This window comes from Podarcis erhardii (assembly GCF_964252035.2).
Source record: "Podarcis erhardii genome assembly, chromosome: 5".
In the NCBI taxonomy this organism is placed as follows: domain Eukaryota; kingdom Metazoa; phylum Chordata; class Lepidosauria; order Squamata; family Lacertidae; genus Podarcis; species Podarcis erhardii.
This window is the reverse complement of record NC_138509.1, coordinates 61,883,231-61,904,069: the sequence shown is the minus strand read 5'-3', so window position 1 is coordinate 61,904,069 and position 20,839 is coordinate 61,883,231. Positions and strand designations below refer to the sequence as shown.

The window sequence follows — 20,839 nt, the reverse complement described above, 5'->3', positions numbered from 1 at the left end:
TCATCCCTGACCACTGGTCCTGCTAGCTAGGGATCATGGGAGTTGTAGGCCAAAAACATCTGGAGGGCCAAGGTTGAGGAAGCCTGCTTTAAATGCTACACATATTTACTTGTCACAAGAAATTATGAATACACAACTATGTCAACCCATACAGCAAATTAGCAAAATCAAAGGGTTGTATTCCACTCTCACTGTGGGACTGCTCAAGAGGATCCTCCAAGCCTCTGGAATAGATAAGGGTGTGAAGGAGTGCTGAAGGTGGGCAAGAGAGGAAGGGAAAGACTTACTTTTGCAAGCAGAATTATGTTCTGCTCACACAACAGCAGCATTAAATACCTGGGCATGCAGATTGGCCACCTAATGTGAAGGTTGCAGATGTTGCTTGTTGTCTAGATAGCATGGTAAGGAGTTGGCAATCTTGGTGCATGTTGGCACAATGACATGGGCAAATGTAGTTATGAGGCCCAGGAAGTGAACTTTAGATTGCTAGGTGGGATGCTGATGGTAGCTTTCTCTGAAATGCTCCTGGATCCACACACAGGTGCATTTTTTCTCCCTCTCATAACATTAGAACTCGGGGACATCTAGTGAAGCTGAATGTTGCAAAGAGTCAGGACCAACAAAACAAAGTACTTATTCACAGAGTGCATAGTTAAACTATGTAGTTGTGTCCACTTGATCACTCACACTACTATGACACTACCAACAGGGGCTCTTGCTCAGTGGTAGAGTAGAAGATTTACATGAAGAAAGTTCCAGCTTCAGTAACTGGCATCTACAGTTAAAGGGGGTAATGGGAGTGGGCTGTCTCTGCCTAAAGCTCTGATGGCTCATTGGTAGTCAGAATAGACTGTATGGGCTAGCTGAACAAATTCTCTGACCTGTTATAAGCCTTCTAATGTAAGCCTTCTAATGATTTTTTTAAAAAAATCTCTGTATATACTACATGTGTCAGTTAATCAGCATTTTGATGTTTCATTGTAGCCTTACTTACATGTGCAGAGCTGGAGCAATTCGCACTGATGATACCTGCATTGTGTTAAAGGTAAGTTGATTAAGCATATAGCTGTACTTAGACAAATTGTGTTTTGCACCAGGGTCCCGCCTAGGAATTTAGGAAGCACTAATAAAGCTGTTGCTACTTGGTGGTGATTAGCAGCTGCTAGTTTTTGGTAGTATGGTTATGAAATATACACCCTCTTTTCTCTTGACCTCTGTTGGCCTGTCCTTGTTAACCGTATGGACTGCAGCAATGTGTTCTATGTGAAGAGTTTTTTGGAGCGGAAGGGTTTTTTAGTTTTTGTTTTTAAAGTTGCATATGTATCATCAGTACAACATACAACATACCGTTATCAGCTTCTCAGGTTTTGACTAAAGTCAAGTTGATTTAGAAGTTAGTTAGTTCACTATGCTGAGTACACTGCCTTGGATGATGGTTCTGCTGCACAGTCGTTGCCTATGTGAGATGCTCTCCATCCTGGGAATGGAGCAGCCTTGGGATCATACTGAGGAATTTAGGGTAGATTGAATGATACAAAGGGCAATTTGAAAAGCATTTGATGTTGTATGGAGAGTAGGTTATAGCCCTCTTCCAGCAGCTATTCTGGATGGTGCCAGAACATGAACCAATACCCCTGTTCCTCTGCACTTCGCTTACATTGCTGTACCAGAACAAAAAATATGTTCCTTTCTGGGTTCTGTTCACTAGATCAGGAATGCGCAGGGTTGTGCAAGAAGAAGAAAAAACTTGTACCAAGCAAAAGGGTGAAGGAGGGGCGAAGTGATGTATTCTTTCTCTGCCACTCCACACAGTTTTGTGGTGTTCACAGAAGAAAGGGCTTTCCTTCCTAATATGGCTGGAACAGATCCATCCTTCTTCCATCAGCCTAGTCATCTGTGGCTAGCAGCCCAGTCGTTAAATTCAAGCCCGTAGTAGATAAATCATGTTTTGTATCTGTTAATATTTAAGGATTAGTACTTGTCTTGGTCTTGATTTTGTGAAGGCTCCCTGTAGGAGAGAGATTACCATGCATTCTGGTGTCACTTTATTTTTCAAAGTTATTGCAGGGGAAGTAGATTGTTTCAGTCCCTATGACCACTACCATAAGTGAATTATTGACCAGTTTGCTTTTGGATAACTTTGTTCCATCTTAGTGCTAAGTCATTTGGCCTTTAAATCATGAAGCTGTGTACGGCAGATCAAGTAAACCTTGGCAAGTCTAAGTGGATATTAGACAGTTAATTTTTTTGCAGGTTCCTAGCTGCATATAAATTTGTATTGTTTGTACAAGTTACTTTGATAGTGCAGGAACACTAATGGCAGTAGCTATTTTAAATTTTGCATTTGTACAGAGACTTGTCTAGATCTCTGCAAAGATCTATGCTTAGAAAATGTCTTTTTTACGTGAAAGTTGATCTAAATGACAAACCTAACAAATTTCAAAAGCATGTATAGATTAATTACTTCAAAATAATAATCATAGTTTTTGTACTTTCCAGACACTACCATGTTTGGCGCGGATGTGTAGTAAGGAGAGGCTACTAGAGGAGAGAGTAGATGGAGCAGAAACTCTTGCCTATTTGATTGAAGCAGATATTGAGCTACAAAGAATTGCCAGTATTACTGACCACCTTATTGCAATGCTTGCTGACTACTTCAAATATCCAAGTTCAGTGAGTGCCATCACTGATATAAAAAGGGTATGTCTTCAATAAATTTGGAAACTTCCCAAAAGTATGTGGGGAGATTGTATGTGAAAAATTAAAATATATAGTAGCTAAGCACTCAGTTCTCATTGATTGGCTAATAATTAGATGCAAGGAGGTATAAGATATCCCAGTTTTCTTTGTTGATGTAATCAAATGCCTTTTTGTCTGAGTTGTTTGGTGTTGTAATTAGTATGTTCTTTGTAAGATCCTAACTGGATAACTAAACAAAACAGAATGAGTACTACTTGGGGCAAGACACAGAATATAGTCCTAGCTGTATAAACTGTGAACAGTATTCACTGGTACAAATGCAGCAAACATTGACAGGTGCAAATGTGACTCTAATAGGTGGTAGCGGAAGGGGCCTAAAAAGTATATTGCCCAAGGCTTTGGTTTATTTCACGCTCTTGTTACTTAGACATTGGAAATAGGCACTGTTCTATCAACAGCCAAAAGACTGCAATTTAAGTATAACTTGAATTTGATTATTTTTTTAATAGCTTGATCATGACCTAAAGCATGCTCATGAACTGCGCCAGGCTGCATTCAAGCTCTATGCTGCACTTGGAGCAAATGATGAAGATATAAGAAAGAAGGTGAGTCTTGGCGTGAATGTATTTTCCAATACCAATAGCTTGCAGACAGGAAGTGGTACAGTCTAGTCAAAGCAGTTGCCCTGACCTTCCAGACAAGTACAGTGATTGTGTGTCCCTGGCAAAGGACTTAGTACACTGAGATACAGGTTGGTGGTCTTTTGCTTGCTTGTTTAAACTCTACTGAACTTGCTTTCCATCCTTAGTTAGTCAGTCCCCAGATTTTTTTTGACCTTCAGACACTTTCGCAAGACACATTAAAAAAACCCTTCTTTGCTATTCTACCTTTCCGTAACTTTCTGCATCATTATTGGGCAGGGGTCTAGATATATATAAGAGTCACCATTCTTAGCAGCTGATAGCCATTCTGCTGTTGTCACTCTTGAAAAGTTGTATGAATGTGGAATCATACCATATCCAGTGAGGTTGGGGTGGGAGAGTACACTCTAAGAAGGGAAAGTATTTCCATTGGTGTGCCTCGCTTGTTACTGGTTAATATAATAATATCTACAGAAACTTCTGACACTCAAACAGCATGCAAAAAATAACAAATGAGCATTGTGAAGAAAGTGTTGCATTTTCCTAGGTGGTGGCGAACCTTTTGCCTGTGGGATATGTCTTTCTTGCAAAGCCTTCCCAGCTGGTCTGCCTCTCTCTTTCTAGGCATTGCTCCCTCTTTCCAGCCGCTGCGCTATTTCCCTCCAGTTAGCTGAGCAGCATTGTTAGGGATGCATTGTGAGAAAAGGAGACATAAATCTCCCCTCCCTAAAGTCTCCCTTGGCTGATAAGTAGGAAACAGTGATGCAGCTGCCTAAGGAGGGAGGGAGGCACTGCTTTTTCAGTGTGTAGTAATGGAGACAAAGGTGTGTGTGTATGTGGGTGTATATGAATGTAAGTAAGTAAGTAAGTAAGTAAGTAAGTAAGTAAGTAAGTATTTAAGTAATTAAGTAGGGTGTATCCTTACATACTTTGGTCTCACCCACTGTTGGTATGTGGCCCTGGGATCACTTCCCCCTGAGGCAGTGCAGCCCTTAAGGGGAGGTGGAGGGGATAGGACAGGTTACCATCCCTGGTATGGAACATTACTCTTTCACTATCTGGGAAATACTCTGTACACAAATAGATATGTGACTTTAAGGAAGTGAATTAGGAGACCCTACTACATTCTTTAGGGACACAGGTGGCGCTGTGGGTTAAACCACAGAGCCTAGGGCTTGCCGATCAGAAGGTTGGTGGTTCGAATCCCCTCGACAGGGTGAGCTCCCATTGCTCGGTCTCTGCTCCTGCCAACCTAGCAGTTCGAAAGCACGTCAAAGTGCAAGTAGATAAATAAGTACCGCTCCGGCAGGAAGGTAAACGGCGTTTCTGTGCGCTGCTCTGGTTCACCAGAAGTGGCTTAGTCATGCTGGCCACATGACCCGGAAGCTGTACACCGGCTCCCTTGGCAAATAAAAGCGAGATGAGTGCCACAACCCCAGAGTCGGCCACGACTGGACTTAATGGTCAGGGGTCCCTTTACCTTTTTACCACATTCTTTGCCACAAAGAAAACATAGTCTAAGTGGTGACCTTTTTGCACGCGTCAAATTGATGCCTGACCACAAGCCTGCGGGTCCTTTTGGACCTGGAAGAGGGCGGAACAGGGCAAGGTGGACTTATGTCTGCTCCACTGATGCTCATGGAAGCCAGGAATGGAACGCCTATGCAAAATGGTCGCAGCCTGTGTCCAAACGTGCTATTTGCAACATGAAGTTTTTCATATGAAAAGGTGATGGCTGAAAGGACTGGAGTAAATTTATACAATATATGAAAGAACATTGTAAACATCTGAAAATGTTTGTAGGTTTGAGTTAAAATATTTTGTAATGTTAATATTGGGAGCTGGTTTACAATTAATAAGGTAAAATTTATTAAGATAAAAAGAAGGTAAATAGGTGGTTATAGAAATGCTAAGATGTAAGTGAATATTTATGAAAGCCAGAGAGTGGGTGGGGGGAAGTCGAAGCTCAGTTTGAGCAATGTTTTTGGTGATGAGATTATTTAATGGATTGTGATTATGGTAAAATGTAAACTTAATAGAAAATATTATTAAAAAAAAGAAAAGGTGATGGCTGAAAATATTCCAAAAATATTGTGAAAATATTATACATATTAAAATGTAAATCTGCATCACTAAGTGTCATAGTACAGGTGCGAAACATTTCCATCAGAAATTTCTATTTTGGGGAAATAACATTTTTTTTCCAGTTAACATTTTTATATGTTCTCTGTAGAATTTAGAATATTGAGCTAAATGTACTAGATGCCATGTTCTGTTTTGGAGATTGAATTATTCTACTGCCACATGTTCCAGCTAACTGATTTGATTTCATAACTTTTCCCTCAGATAATTGAAACTGAAAATATGATGGATCGGATTGTGAATGGCTTGTCTGAATCTAGCATCAAGGTGCGCTTAGCTGCAGTCAGGTATGAAGTTACCTTATGTGAGTAGACTTACTGTATTTTTCGCAACATAGGGCGCACCGGACCATAGGGCGCACCCAGTTTTTAGGGGGGGAAATCAAGGAAAAAAATATTCCCCCCCCCAGCCCCAAAGAGCAGCGTACAGGCTGCACACAACCTCTCCTTGCCGGAGAGGTTGCGCACAGCTATGGAAGAAGGCAAGGCAGCAAGCGGGATGGATCCCACTCGCTGCTTTGGCTCCCTCCCGGGAGAGGCTGCGCAGGGCTAAAGAATCCATAGCCCCGTGGAGCCTCTCCTTGCCGGAGAGGTTGCGCGCAGCTATGGAAGAAGGCAAGGCAGCGAGCGGGATGGATCCCGCTCGCTGCTTTGGCTTCCCCTTTAGCCCCGTGCAGCCTCTCCTTGCCAGGAGACGCTGCGCAGGGCTAAAGAAGCCATAGCCCCGTGCAGCCTCTCCTTGCGGAGAGGTTGCGCGCAGCTATGGAAGAAGGCAAGGCAGCGAACGGGATGGATCCCGCTCGCTGCTTTGGCTTCCCCTTTAGCCCCGTGCAGCCTCTCCTTGCCAGGAGACGCTGTGCAGGGCTAAAGAAGCCATAGCCCCGTGCAGCCTCTCCTTGCGGAGAGGTTGCGCGCAGCTATGGAAGAAGGCAAGGCAGCGAGCGGGATGGATCCCGCTCGCTGCTTTGGCTTCCCCTTTAGCCCCGTGCAGCCTCTCCTTGCCGGGAGACGCTGCGCAGGGCTAAAGAAGCCATAGCCCCGTGCAGCCTCTCCCTGCCGGAGGGGTTGCGCGCGGCTATGGCAGAAGCCTGCATTCGCTCCATAGGACGCACACACATTTCCCCTCAATTTTTGGAGGTGAAAAACTGCGTCCAATAGAGCGAAAAATACGGTACATCCAGGGTGCTTTGGCTTGCTATTTTTCACTTCATTAGCTAGGAAATACATTGATTTTAAAACACTTAAAACTACAAATCCACAATAACTATGGCTTGAAAAGCAAGATGAATTAATGTTCAGATAATTCTCAGTAATTTTTGCGTTATTACCTTTTCTGTAAACATTTCTCACAAGGTTATCTGAGGAATGAAAATTACCTTGGAAGTTGGTTGGCTTCAGCACTAAACTTGTTGAAATAGTATGGAAGAAGTGGACTTTCTTGCCCTTTCTTCTCTCTGTCTGCCACTCAAAAAGCCTTTCTTAAGGGTTGAGGGACCTGGCTGTAGTGGGTGAAAGGAAGGGGGAATTCCTGAAAATTGGGTGGCAATGGCTTCTGAAAACTGAGTTACTGCTGGTAAAAGTTCTCTCTGTCCTCACCCCATTGAACAGGGATCCTCTGAACCTTGGAAAAGGCTTCCTTGTAATTAATGCTACATTTTTTCTTTTGCAGATGTTTGCACAGTTTGTCACGATCCGTGCAGCAGCTCCGAACTAGTTTCCAAGACCATGCTGTATGGAAACCTTTAATGAAGGTATGTGTATGCTTGAAAAATAATTGTGTTTATTCTTTATTATATAAGTTGACAGCTTCAGAAGGGCTCACTGTCAACTGATTGACACTGACAGCAAGCCTTGATTGCCACTGAACAATCAGGAGTGTACTTTACTAGGATATTATGAAATAAAGGTCAGCGGTTTGAATCCCCGCAACGGGGTGAGCTCCCATTGCTCGGTCCCTGCTCCTGCCAACCTAGCAGTTTGAAAGAACGTCAGAGTGCAAGTAGATAAATAGGTACCGCTCCGGCAGGAAGGTAAATGGCATTTCCGTTTGCCAGAAGCGGCTTAGTCATGCTGGCCACATGACCCAGAAGCTGTACGCCGGTTCCCTTGGCCAATAAAGCAAGATGAGCGCTGCAACCCCAGAGTCGGTCACGACTGGACCTAATGGTCAGGGGTCCCTTTACCTTTACCTTATAAAACAATAAAAATGCAATATATAAAACCAGGTAAAACTGTTCTGAAAAAGTAGTCAGAGACTGCCTGCAAATCAAAGCATCCTTCTGAGAAAGCCTATAGAAATAGCTTTTCTGCATTGGATGAAATCTGGATAATGTCAGAGCCTGTGTAACTCAAATTGGCAGTGGGGTCCATAAAACAGTGCTTTTCTACACTGCCATCATGGAATAAGCCTCCAGTGCGTGTGTCACCACAAGGAGGGCTTCAATGCATGACCACAGTGAAGGGGTAGGTATATTGCGGGGTGGGGGGGTGGGAATGATCTCTCAGATAATGCTGGTCCTAGGTTGTTTAAAGCTTTATACACTAGCAGTAAAACTTTAAATTTGACCTAGTAACATGCTAGCAGCAAGTTCAGGTCTTTTAACTGATATTAATTTGTTGATGGAAGTCAACCCTGGCCTGGCCACAAGGGCACTGCCACGTTCTGTGGTAGCTGCAGTTTTCAGACCAAATGTAAGGGCAGGCCCACATAGAACACATGGTTACCAGTGCATGGACTGCTGCTGCCAAGCTATCCCTGTCCAGGAATGGTCATAATAATGGTCATCAGCCAAAGCTAGTAAAAAGACATCCTGGTCACCAAGCCTATTTGAGCCTCCAATGACAATAATAGATCAAGGAGTACAGTATTCCCAGACTAACATACCTGAATATTCAGGTGAGGTGCAGCCCTATCCAAAACAGATAACTTACCTGTATTTTGGACAGTGGAACTACGCACTTGCAAGTCCCCCATCTTCAGCTTCAGGTGAGGTGCAGCCCACAACCAGGTCTAGACTCTGCACTATAATAATAGTGTTGTTTTCCTTCCATCTCTCCTTAGGTTTTACAGAATGCTCCAGATGAAATCTTAGTGGTAGCATCTTCCACTCTATGCAATCTTCTCTTGGAATTTTCTCCAAGCAAAGAGGTTTGGTTTTTTTAACCAGAAAAATATATTGGTGTTATGTACTTTTTATGACATAAAAAGTGTGTCCTGAATCAACAGGCACTGGACTGATGTGGATAGAGTTCTTTCTTGGGATTTGAAGTCTTTGTGGTCCTTTCCAGTTTTGATTTCCAACTGTAGAAGTATTTTTTATCAAAGCCCTGATTTACCAGGCTGTTCAGCACCTAGATTAATGCTGCTAAATATAATTTAATGGATGATATGGCACTGCTCGCATGTAGGACCCTGGCAGAGACACGTGCCCGACTGGCACGTTCTCTCCCTCCTGGTCGGTTGTTCAGGAGCTTCAAAAGCTTTCTCCAGACCGAACATCACAGCGACGGATGTCAAGAGGCATTGGCATTCTTTGGAACCAGCAGAGTATTAGCAGTCTGGGTAACAAACTCAGCAGCACAGCATTTTGGCTAATTACTTTATTTACATATAATACATTTGGAGCATTCTGACTTAGCTCCTTTCTCTTTCTCATCAGACAGCAAAGAGAGAGAGCAAAGAACAATAGTCCCACATCACGGAAACACAGTAAACCAAACATCTTGTCTCCGTCACTTCCCACGCTGTGGAATGAAAACATACACCGTCATGTGATAAAACAATCCCATGACTGCAAACACGAAGCAAGAATCCTAACAGTTCTCTGGTAGTCTACCCACCTGCTTCAGCTACATTTATATCATGAGTGATATCCATCATTAGCCATACTCTTCACAGGCCCATCAAAATAAATGAACTTAAAGTCACTTAAATTTATTTTAATTGATCTACTCTTAGCACAACTTAGTTGGTTATCACCCCATAGTGGTACCTCGGGTTACAGATGCTTCAGGTTATAGACTCTGCTAACCCAGAAATAGTACCTTGTGTTAAGAACTTTGCTTCAGGATGAGAACAGAAATCGCATGGCGGCAGCGGGAGGCTCCATTAACTAAAGTGGTACGTCAGGTTAAGAACAATTTCAGGTTAAGAACGGACCTCCAGAACAAATTTAAGTTCTTAACCTGAGGTACCACTGTATTTCTAAGCTGTGTGATAAATCTTCAAACTGCAAGTAAACAACTTAAATACCAGTGTGCATTTTATGGATTGGCACCTAAAAGTAGCATAATTGTATATGCATGTATGGCAAATTTATAACTGAGTTATAAAAAAATGATTGTGGTTTTGTTTGTTTTGTTTTTGTCCTGATAGCCTATTTTAGAATCAGGAGCCATAGAACTTCTCTGTAGTTTAACCCAGAGCGACAATCTTGCCTTGAGGGTGAATGGAGTTTGGGCTTTAATGGTAAGAATTAATGTTAATCCGATAGCTATGGCTGCACCCTGTTTCCTTTCCCCAAGATGACACCACAATTATATTGAAAATGGGATCAGTGGGAAAATCTTAAACTAAAAGTCTTGTTGAGCCCTAGGATGTTTTCAAGGATATGGAGAAACTTGCTTGCTGTTCCTTGTACATTCCTTGTGCATTATAATTGTTTCTATGTATGTAGCAGATTGCAACAGTCTTTGTAATGAAATTGTGTCCTTTTGTGGAAAAAAATGGGATGATTATTTTTTATCTATTGTCTTTAGAATATGGCATTTCAAGCAGAACAGAAGATCAAAGCAGACATCTTACGAGGCTTGAGTACAGAGCAATTATTCCAATTACTCTCCGATTCTGATGTAAATGTACTAATGAAGACATTGGGACTACTTAGAAATCTTTTGTCTACTCGCCCAGTAAGTAAAATAATGAAACAGCATTTTGATTTTTTTTTTAAAGTATTAAGTGGACAGTTCCTTTAAATTGATATCACTTGTATGGTTACATACACCTGGCACTGGAGTGAGGTCACAGCACTCACCTTCATCACAGCTTGAGAATAGTTCTTGATCAACCTACAATATAAAGAAAGCTATGGCAATGACTAGAGCAAAGTGTTTCCTAAATCCCTAGTACCACATCCTCTGAGCCTTGTGGAGTAAAAGCTTTCTCAGCTGAAAGTCATAAACAGAGGGATCATTCTTGCGAGATGCAGTATTTCGTGAATCAGGCTGTAAATACAAAGGAATTTAATCTTTGACTTGTTACAGATCCATGGTTGAGACTGTGGAAATATTGGTAGAATGCTGAAAAATAGCACAAATTGTTGTTGAACTGGTATATGATCTTAATCGACACACCAAATTACACATGATTATTGCTCACTTGGATCCTTCATGGAACGTTGGTGTTGAGAGGGATCTTAAACGTACAGTAGTTAAACAGAAAAAATCTTCTTAGGTATGGGAATAAAAGTTGCCACAGGCTACGCTTTATGAAATTATCCAGATTAGTTTTAAAACTTTATAAGCAATGAGCTGGATTCAACCCAATACTTGTGTTAGCAGGAGCCAGCACAATGAGTCCTACTAGCACAGCAGGGCTTTTCCTCCCTCGGTTCCACCTGCTCCCCACCCCCTAGTTCTTGGAGGGTCAGGAGAACCCCTAGAGTAGCACATGGGGGAAGAAGAGAGGAGGCTGTTCCATCAGGAAAACAGAAATGCTTGCCTTGAGGAATTGATCTCCTTGGCTATACTTAGAATGCCACCCAATACCTCCAGATCTGACTAATTCGATTGTGAGAAATTTTATTCTTTAAACGAAGTGCTACTTAGACTTTAGGGGTGGCATTCAACTAAACTTTACTCAGAGTAGACTTGTTGAAATTAATGGCTGTTACTTAGTCATGATCATTTCAGTGGGTCTGCTGAATAATTTTTTTGTGTGTACCACCTTTATATATCCCTTTTAAAGTCATCTCCTTTAACCTAAAAAAACTCATCGGCTTCTAGAAAGCAGTTCTGTATAATGATCCCACTTTTAAATTCATCCAGTTTCTAGGAGAAGTTTCTAATTCCTTTGATTTGTTAAATGTACTTTGTAGGATTTGTTTGACGGTAGAGGGGTGTGGTTTTCCAGCATTATTAACATTTCCTTATGACAATCCTTGCCAAATACACTAACTGCAGCCTCCAGATCAAGCACGAGGGAAGCCCAGCCTCAAGTGCATGTGCAATAAGAACTCTGTTATGGCGTTTTGTTTTTTGTAAAAAAAAAAAAAAAGTAATTTGTCTGACTTTTAAAAAACTGGTTATTTGCTAATCTATATTTTGAAACTTGGCAGCACATAGATCAGATAATAAGTACTCATGGGAAGCAAATCATGCAAGCAGTGACCCTCATTTTGGAAGGAGAGCACAATGTAGAAGTCAAAGAACAGGTATGCATTGTTTGTATTGATCATACATATATAACATAACAGGCAGGATGGTGTATACCTTTGTTGAACAAAGAAATATTATGTCTAGAAAACCTGGATTTGGTGAGCATTCTAAGGATGTTTGCACAAATCTTATTGGTAACTTCCTGATATGCGGACCTTGCAGGTGAAGATTTAAGGGTTCTGAAGAGTTCCTCATCCTTCTTAAGAAAAAAAATATCCCACAGGCAAAATTTATAAAACTGACATACATATTGCCAGGGAAATGTTGAGACAGCAAAAGGAAATAAGCAGGTTGACGCTCTTAGCTCGCTGGGGCAGGAATTTAAGAAAGAAAGCAGTGTGCTAATAAACCTAGTAAAAATAACAAAACCCTGCAGTGAATTATAGAGCTATAGGGAGAGATGTGAGGAAGGAGGGAGGCCTAAGGCAAGCCCTGATGATAGTTGCAAGGGACAAATGGGACAGGGAGCAAGTTCCCTCTCTCCCTTTTCATCCTGAACCCATTGTGGGGGCTGGCAAGGGATCTCTAGAGGAGGTGTAAAATAGTGTGCTTTTACTTTTTACTTTTTACTTTTAGGTACACTGTGTGGCCTCAGTTAAGTAACTATTGAAACTGTCATTATAACTTTACAATTGACTGCTTTTTCAATGCCTTTTATTTCTGTCCTCCCCTTTCCCCCTCTAGACGTTATGTATACTTGCCAACATAGCAGATGGAACAACAGCTAAAGAACTTATTATGACAAATGATGACATCTTGCAAAAAATAAAATATTACATGGTATGTAATTTCATTGAACAGGCATTTCTGCCATATACAAAATCCTTTGCGTAGGGGCCACAACTCAGTGTTACCTTCTGTATGTGATCTAACATAAAGGCATCTCCCATTTAAAAGGCTCTCTGATAGGACTTGAGAGCACTATCTGAGACTGGATAGCTGCTGCTAGTTCAGATAGTGATTCAGGTAGCTGGGTCTGACATACTACAAGACAGCTTCATATGTTCAGTTAAAAAGGTGGGTTTTCTACCTTTTTAATAGTTCAGAGTGAAATACTGATTTTCTTTGTGGCTTTCATTTAGTTGCACAATAGGAACTTAACAGCTGTCTGCAGAATTTTCCAGAGCACAAGATGCACCCTCTTAGTAATGTTTTCCCTCCTCTTGAAGGGCAGTAGTACCCTCCTCACGCTGTGAATGTTATTTCTGATTGCTTGAAGGGTGGTAATTTTGAGAGAAACAACACATTTTTAAACATTTAATTCTAATATCTAAACCCCTTTCTGTTCATATTTAGAGTCATTCGAATGCTAAACTTCAGCTGGCTGCCATGTTTTGTGTATCTAATCTTATATGGAATGAAGAAGAAGGTAAAATATACTTACCTGTGTTGTCCCTAAAATGTTTTTCAAACCTTGTATATTACTTCCAGAGGTGTAGGGAAACCCATTGAAAGACTCTTAATTTCACAGGGGGGGGGGTGCCCCCAATTTAGCCTATGTAAGAAGAAACAAAGATAGGCTGTTTAGCATGTGGAATTCATTTTCATCTCAGTATGGGGATGAGTAGACTAAAAGAAAGGTAAACTAAACAACCATATTCACCTTCCCTTGATACCAAGGGAAGTTATGAAGACATACTGACTGGGGGAAAATTAAAGTAATGTGGAAATGCCAGTAGCTAAATTATGACTGAAACATGAAACATCTTGAGGTGAAGAAATCAAGATATTGAGTCTGGAGTCATATTTGCACTGTCTTCAGAAAATGGAAGTGTTGCAAAAGCAGCCATTCATGTTAAGATTTTCATCAGGGCTACCAAATGCTGCATACAAGCAGAGGCTGATTTGCAGCAGCTAAATTCTTTCTGATATAAATCTGCTCACAGGAATATGCAGCACTAAGTAGTTCCATTGCATTGTATCCAGTGCTGCAGTTGTGCACAGAGCAGACTTCCCTTTCCTCTTCTCAGTGCTGCAGAGCGAGGAGGAGAGGAAGGGAAGGGAAGGTCCTTTTGCAAAGATGGAACTCCACTCATGCAGGGTTAGATACAACACAATATTGAGATCCACATCTGTGCTAGGATTGTTCACATTAAGTCACATATAAGACACATTAGTTAAATATAGGAAATGCTTTCTACAGAATTATTGTATAGTTGAATTTGGACATTGTAGTATTATTGGCTTGATTTTTTTTTTTTGTTAAATAGGAATTATCAATAATTATCCTTCATTATTACAACAGCAATGATCATATATGCCAAATACTGGAGATTAGAAAAAAAATACCTAAATTAGAAGCATGGAATAGCTATTGTTTATTGGAAGAGTAAAATGCATTTCTATTTCTTAAATTTTTTATATTACACCTTCCTCCAAGAAGCTGTTGATCACTTATTTCATTTACTGTAATCAACTGTCAAGTGTGTATGGAAATTAATAATATTGTAAGTTTATAATTCTCAAAGTCAGTAAACTGCAACTGCAAAATGTACAATTCTCTTAGCTGGCCCAGTGACACAGATCTGGTTTATCTCCTTTGGAAGGGAGTTTCAGAAATAAGGGGCTGCCACTAGAAGGCCCTGCATTCTGGTACTGATTTGCCTCATTGATGGTGACTTTAAAGAAGGTCCTCATCTCCTAACCCTCATTCACATAGTGAACACATGGGATAAGATACTGCATTTTTGTGTGTGCACGTGGGAGCTGGAGCTAAGTGGTATTCTGGCTGTAAGAATTCTTTGCATAGGATTGTATTGCATTCCTTGCAACTTTTTAGTTGTTCTTGACAAACTGCATGGAACATATCATTAACAATATGCAGTGTTTTTGTCTTAGGTTCCCAAGACCGTCAGGATAAACTCAGAGATATTGGAATAGTAGATATTCTACACAAATTGAGTCAGTCAGCAGATCCAAATCTTTGTGATAAGTAAGTATAAAACTATTCCAAAACCAAATTTTATGGAGCTTGGTAACTTTTAAAACTCATTGCAGTGGTCTTATGCAGATAAGATTAGATACTTGGACTTGACTGTGCAGAGCTATTAGTGAAAATGCACTTCTTGTAAATGGGATATTGTTACTGTTTACTTTTCCTGCAAACCTAAGAGTTGCCCCTTGTCTTTCAAAAATAGTTTAATCAACAGGTCCGAAATATCACAGAAGATTTAACTTTGATTTCATACCCTACAAGGACAAGTTCTCTGTGGGAATTTGGGCTTTTCCTCTTTCAAACAAAGGCTGAAATTTATATACCTTTCTGGCATGTCTTTATGCCTCCACAAACTGCAAATGGGCAGTGCAGATTATTAAAGGGCGATCTAAAAGCCTGCTTTATTGGAAGTATCCCTTTCTATTATTCCTCTATTTATCATATTTAACTGAAGTATTGTTGGATTCCTAGAGCAGTCACTTGCTTGAAATACTGTTGGGATTCTTGGTTTATAGTTGTTGATTTCAGTCCAAAACAAACTTTTAAGGAAACAAATAATTTTTTGGACAGGCCATTAGAGAATTTCAGAAGAAATGTTGATTAATTTTGTGAGAAACTTCATTGACTCAGTTTTCCACCACTCCAGTTGGCTATTTGCATAGCGACACTGTTAAAGATCCTGTATTTTATAAGTATACTTTTGTCATCCCAGTAGCTGACAGTGTTTTTCCTTACAGGGCAAAGACAGCACTCCAGCAGTACCTTGCATGATCAAAGACAAGTCGAACTGTCTGTACAACTCTCAAAGCTATATAATAAGGAATTACAGGAAATAGCCGCACCTAATTCCTTATCTTTTGCACAAGGCACCTTGGGCTGCATTTCTCTCAGGTGCAGGGAGCTGCTTGGCAGGAGCAGTTTAAGTGATCAGGTCTCCAATGCACTTGAGGACTTTTTTTGAGGTAGTTCCTTTACTCAGAGGACTCTTCTGGGATTATTTTCCTGAGCTACCTGAACTCTACTAGAACAATCAGTCATCTTTTTTCCTTTGGGCCTACAATTTTCTGCTTATACCACAGCCAGTTGTGGCTGTGTCTGGGTGGGTGTGATACCTCAGAGCTTTTGTTTTCCTTTTTGTGTTTTTTCTACAGATTTTCAAGGGTTAACCATTCTTTGCTGTATGAAAACTTTAAAGAATTATATACGATTTGAATTGAAATGTTATTTAAAAAGTTTTGTCCCATGAAGTTTATTTTGATCAGATGAATGTTTTTAAGTAAAATATATGCATTTGTTAAACCTCAGCTTAATGTACCTGTACTTCCTCTTTTGAAACAAAATGAAGTGACATCTAGATGACTGGTAGCACATGTAATGTGACTAACGCTAGCCTCCTACTGCCGTGTGTTACTAGCGCCAGCTCCCTGGACTTGGGAAAGCAAAATTCAGAGAACCCAAGGTGGAGCCTTAAGTACACTTGATACCAAGGTTGAATTTGTGGAAATCATACCTGCTGGGTTACCCAGCAAGAAAAATACAGTCCCGTGCCAGTGCCATTGCTGCCTCCGAGAAATTACACTTGTTAAAAAAGCTCTGCATTGTTCTTAGATGACTTGAAGCTGTGATGGTAGATTGATTAAAGTAAAAAACAACAACTGGCGGCTGCTGTTTGAAACCGTGCAGTGATGAACGTGAGAGGACAACCCCACAGAAGATCTGGGTGAAAAACAGACACCAAATCTTTTTACTTTTTTATTTTTCCAGAGGTGCATGATGATGGGACAAAACGCTTCCTCCAGCAAAAGTACAAAATGATTAGTAGGATGTTTTCAATTCTGCAAAAATGCTTACTATCTTTTTCAGGCCTCTTGGTTCACCAGTAAGTTTTCTGTGGGCTCAGTCCAAAGTTGTTCATGTCAAGGGACAAGAGAACCAGTCAGAGGCTAATCTCATTTCACTCACCAGCTTTGGTCATCCCAAACTTTTATTTATAATTAATAACTAGGCACATCGCATTTATAGTCAAAGCAAAGGTTAGAGTTAGGGCTTCTGGCTGGGAAGGTTAATAAACTGAAAGGAGGCCACAAAACAACAGCAGAATTTTTATATAAGTCTTTAATGTATTGCTTTACCCTGAAAGGCAAGTAATAGTGATTTCAGGGATAGTAGTAAGTGATGCCATTTCTCAGTGTCATTGCTACAAGCTTGTTGGGGTTGGACTTCTGCAGGTCTGCACGGTGTGTCCCTACCTGCCAACTAGTACCTCAGAAATAAAGCCTTATTTAAGTCATTAACGTGATTGTAGCCTTAATAATACTGAGAAAAATCACTTCCTTGTCGGGTTTGTCCAAAGCCACTCCTTAGAAATAAAGGGGTGGGAAGAAGGGAAGGCTCCCTTAGCCTGGCTGCTGCTTTTGCACTCTGGATTATTATTACACCTGCACTTCCGATATTGCTGTCATGCCTCCATCACTCATATGCATATCCATTTACTTTGAAATATAGATATGCCTAAAACTGTGTTGAATACAGCTGAGATGTGCAAATTTTCATCTTCACACTTGAAGGTTGCTTTTTAATAGTGTGGCCCGATATGTGCGAGAAGGATATAAACTATGCTAAGACAATCTGGGTAATGTTGGGGAAAGGTGGGTGAAATATTAGGATGGTAGGTGATAATGAAGTGGCATTTTGCACTCAGTGAAGCATTGTGAATACTTTTTTGATGTTGCTATAAATATGTACAAATAGAAAACACTGTAAATAAAAAATGACCTTTTACTGGAGAACATATTTAAAATGACTTGGCCCTATTGATATGGTTTTTTTCCTGACTTGAAGGAAAGATTACAGTCTTAGGAAAGGCAGTCAAACTCAGCTATACACTTAGTCTCTTAGACAACTATTCTAAGGATAAATAGCTTCATCTCAAATTCTTCTAAATGTCATGATGTTCGGGGTCATAAAACTACAAGTTGACACACAGAGTGAAAATTATTGCTTTTTACTTTAAATGCTTTGTTTATAGTTGCTGAGAAACTAGGAGTCACAATTGTGTAAATGTCTTCATGATTTGGGGTGGTGAAATGCTTTGAATGCTTGGGGAGTGCTGTAATGTAGAACAGAGTTAAAAAACAAAGTTTGATTCATGTCGCAAAGCTGTTCATACTCGTTCTCAGTGCTTTTTTTCTGGGGGGTACGCAGGGGTACACATACTCCTAAACATTTTGTGAATCTTTGTACTTTTATCCATTTAGTGTATTTACTTTTCCCTATTTGAACTATAAAATGGTGATTTTCTTGAGTCAAAATGAGAGTACCCCTAAACAATTTTTAAAGAAAAAAAGCACTGTTCGTTCTATTCTGATCCATACTACACCTTCTCTGGTGTATTCCCCCCATTTACCTCTTACAGACATCCAAGCTGTTTCTCTTCAGCTTTGCGAAACTTACAGATGAGCTAAGCTTTGTGAATATGCATGATAATTCAAGACCCAATAATCATTTTATTAAGGAAAACATTTTTATATGAAGAATCTTAGGAACTTGAAGTGACCCTAAAAATTTCTGGTCCACCACTTACACCTCAGGCTGCTCGAGCCATTATATTTATTCCAACTCGACTGAACACATATAAAAGGCAAAGGTAAAGGACCCCTGACAGGTAAGTCCAGCCGCAGATGACTCTGGGGTTGTGGCGCTCATCTCGCTTTACTGGCCGAGGGAGCTGGCGTACAGCTTCTGGGTCATGTGGCCAGGATGACTAAGCCGCTTCTGGAAAACCAGAGCAGCGCACGGAAACTCCGCTTACCTTCCCGCCGGAGCGGTACCTATTTATCTACTTGCATTTTGACGTGCTTTCAAACTGGTAGGTTGGCAGGAGCAGGGACCGCTCCGTCGTGGGGATTCGAACCGCCGACCTTCTGACCAGCAAGCCCAAGAGGCTCTGTGGTTTAGACCACAGCGCCACCCACGTCCCTATATATAGTCCAAACTATAGTCCAAACTATAGTATCCTGAAAGCAGGGTACAAAAGTGAAAGAGGTGTTCTGTCCATTCCAGAGGCTGAGATCCAGTTGAAGAAACTGACTAGATCCTGGGCATGGTGGAGAAACTGACCTGAGGGTCAGTATTTTTTTGTCTTCAAGTATACACTTAGGTTGCTGGAGATTAATCTAAACCCTTTCAAAGAAAAAATAGTCTTGGCCCCACTACCATAAGTTCACTTTTAAGTCTTCTCTCCTAATAATTTAGTTCTTATCTCTCAGTTTTATTCTGTTTTTCATGCATAAGGAACCAGCATCTTACTGAAAAGAATTCAAAATGTAAAAGCCTATTAAACATTTAAAAAAGCAACATAAAACAATGACATGTAGCAATCCCAAATAAAATGCATGTTTGCTGGATCCAGATGGTAAACAGTTCCTTTGATAGGAATGACCTCTTCCCCTGATATTGACAGGGTGGGTCCTACACAGTCTTCTGCCTTCTGTACAGGAGGAGGCGCCATCTTCCTCCCCAAATTGATCCTGACTGTGTTCCATGAAGATTTGGGCCTCATCGGCTGTCATTGAGGCTTGTCTTCCCACTTCTTTGGCTGTGTTTTTTACTCAGTTTCCTGCCTTTTTTCACCCACCTCTCCTCTCATTTTTCTTTTTACTGTTGTTGTGAGTGTGTTTCTGGTTTGCTTTGAGTGTTTGGATTATATTTTTACCTCGGCACATTTCCACTTTCCCCCTTCCAGCTCTAGTCCCTTCTGGGATAATTGGAGGCTACAGAGTGAGAGGATTTTTTGTTTTTGTTTTTGTACAGTGTCCACTTAGCCACATTTCTGTGAAGCAGCTTCTGGAGTTTTTGGCATGTCCTGCAAATAAATTAGGTAGCAGCAGCATTTTTAAAACAGGCTTTGACTGCACAATATCTGTGAGTGCTGGGGGGGGGGGGAGTTTGTTTTGCAGCCTCCTACACCATATGCCTGGGCTTTCCAGATAATCATATTCTCTGCTAGATCACCCAGTTTTGGCCCCTGCCTTTTTTGTTGGGCATTTCAGCTATTCCCACTACCCAGATCACCCATTGTCCCCATATTTTTGGCAACCTCAGCCACACATTTTGAGGAAGTGGAGCAGCTGTGAGGAGGGTCCCTTGATAAATTGCCTAGGCGGGAGTTCCATTTTGGAGCAGGGTTTTCTCCACACCCACCCGCCATCCTTTATGCTCCATTCTGCTCTGTATTTGACAGTTCCCTTAGTTTTTGTAGTGGGTCTGCTTCCATTTGGGGGCTGTTGGCCTCATTGACCCCCTTCTTTAACACTCAGCAGAGGCAAGTTGGGTGGGCACTATTTATTTTGGTCTGAGGACACATGCTGCCCCCTCTTTTATTTCTGTCATTACTCCTCAGTCAGTAGTTGTTCTCCTACAGGAGTCTTTGGGGGTGAACTTTTATTTAGACTCCCCAACATTTCTGCCTTGAGGGGGGGGGGCTGTGTCTAGAGATAGGACATTCCTCTCACTTCCTTTGCTGGAAGTAAGGCGTTTTGGTTGTCCCAAATCAGTGTCTCTGTGTGTGTCTTTGGGGCTTTTTAGGGTTTGGGTGCCCCTTATTTGACTAGTTAGAGAGACGCGGGTGGCACTGTGGGTAAAACCTCAGTGCCTAGGACTTGCCGATCGCATGGTCGGCAGTTCGAATCCCCACGGCAGGGTGAGCTCCCGTCGTTCGGTCCCAGCTCCTGCCCACCTAGCAGTTCGAAAGCACCCTTAAGTGCAAGTAGATAAATGGGTACCGCTTTAGAGCGGGAAGGTAAATGGCGTTTCCGTGTGCTGCTCTGGTGCTGGCTCGCCAGAGCAGCTTTGTCACGCTGGCCACGTGACCCGGAAGTGTCTGCGGACAGCGCTGGCTCCCGACCTCTAGAGTGAGATGAGCGCACAACCCTAGAGTCTGTCAAGACTGGCCCGTACGGGCAGGGGTACCTTTACCTTTACCTTTA

At 41.3% G+C, this 20,839-nt stretch overlaps 1 protein-coding gene across 3 annotated transcripts in view; it reads left to right on the top strand.

The window, feature by feature from the left end:
* The window catches only part of ARMC8 (armadillo repeat containing 8), a 59,151-nt gene extending 41,496 nt beyond the window's left edge, over window positions 1-17,655 (top strand). For all 3 annotated transcript variants that reach the window (XM_081863513.1, XM_081863512.1, XM_081863511.1), the window contains 13 exons: window positions 985-1,045; window positions 2,500-2,700; window positions 3,210-3,305; window positions 5,688-5,770; window positions 7,152-7,233; window positions 8,544-8,630; window positions 9,858-9,950; window positions 10,241-10,390; window positions 11,818-11,913; window positions 12,602-12,697; window positions 13,214-13,286; window positions 14,756-14,849; window positions 15,590-17,655. In XM_081863513.1, the coding sequence (XP_081719639.1) occupies window positions 985-1,045; window positions 2,500-2,700; window positions 3,210-3,305; window positions 5,688-5,770; window positions 7,152-7,233; window positions 8,544-8,630; window positions 9,858-9,950; window positions 10,241-10,390; window positions 11,818-11,913; window positions 12,602-12,697; window positions 13,214-13,286; window positions 14,756-14,849; window positions 15,590-15,623 (1,246 nt within the window). In that variant the 3' untranslated portion in view covers window positions 15,624-17,655. The remainder of the gene's footprint in view (window positions 1-984; window positions 1,046-2,499; window positions 2,701-3,209; window positions 3,306-5,687; window positions 5,771-7,151; window positions 7,234-8,543; window positions 8,631-9,857; window positions 9,951-10,240; window positions 10,391-11,817; window positions 11,914-12,601; window positions 12,698-13,213; window positions 13,287-14,755; window positions 14,850-15,589) is intronic.
* The last annotated feature ends 3,184 nt before the right edge of the window (window positions 17,656-20,839 follow it).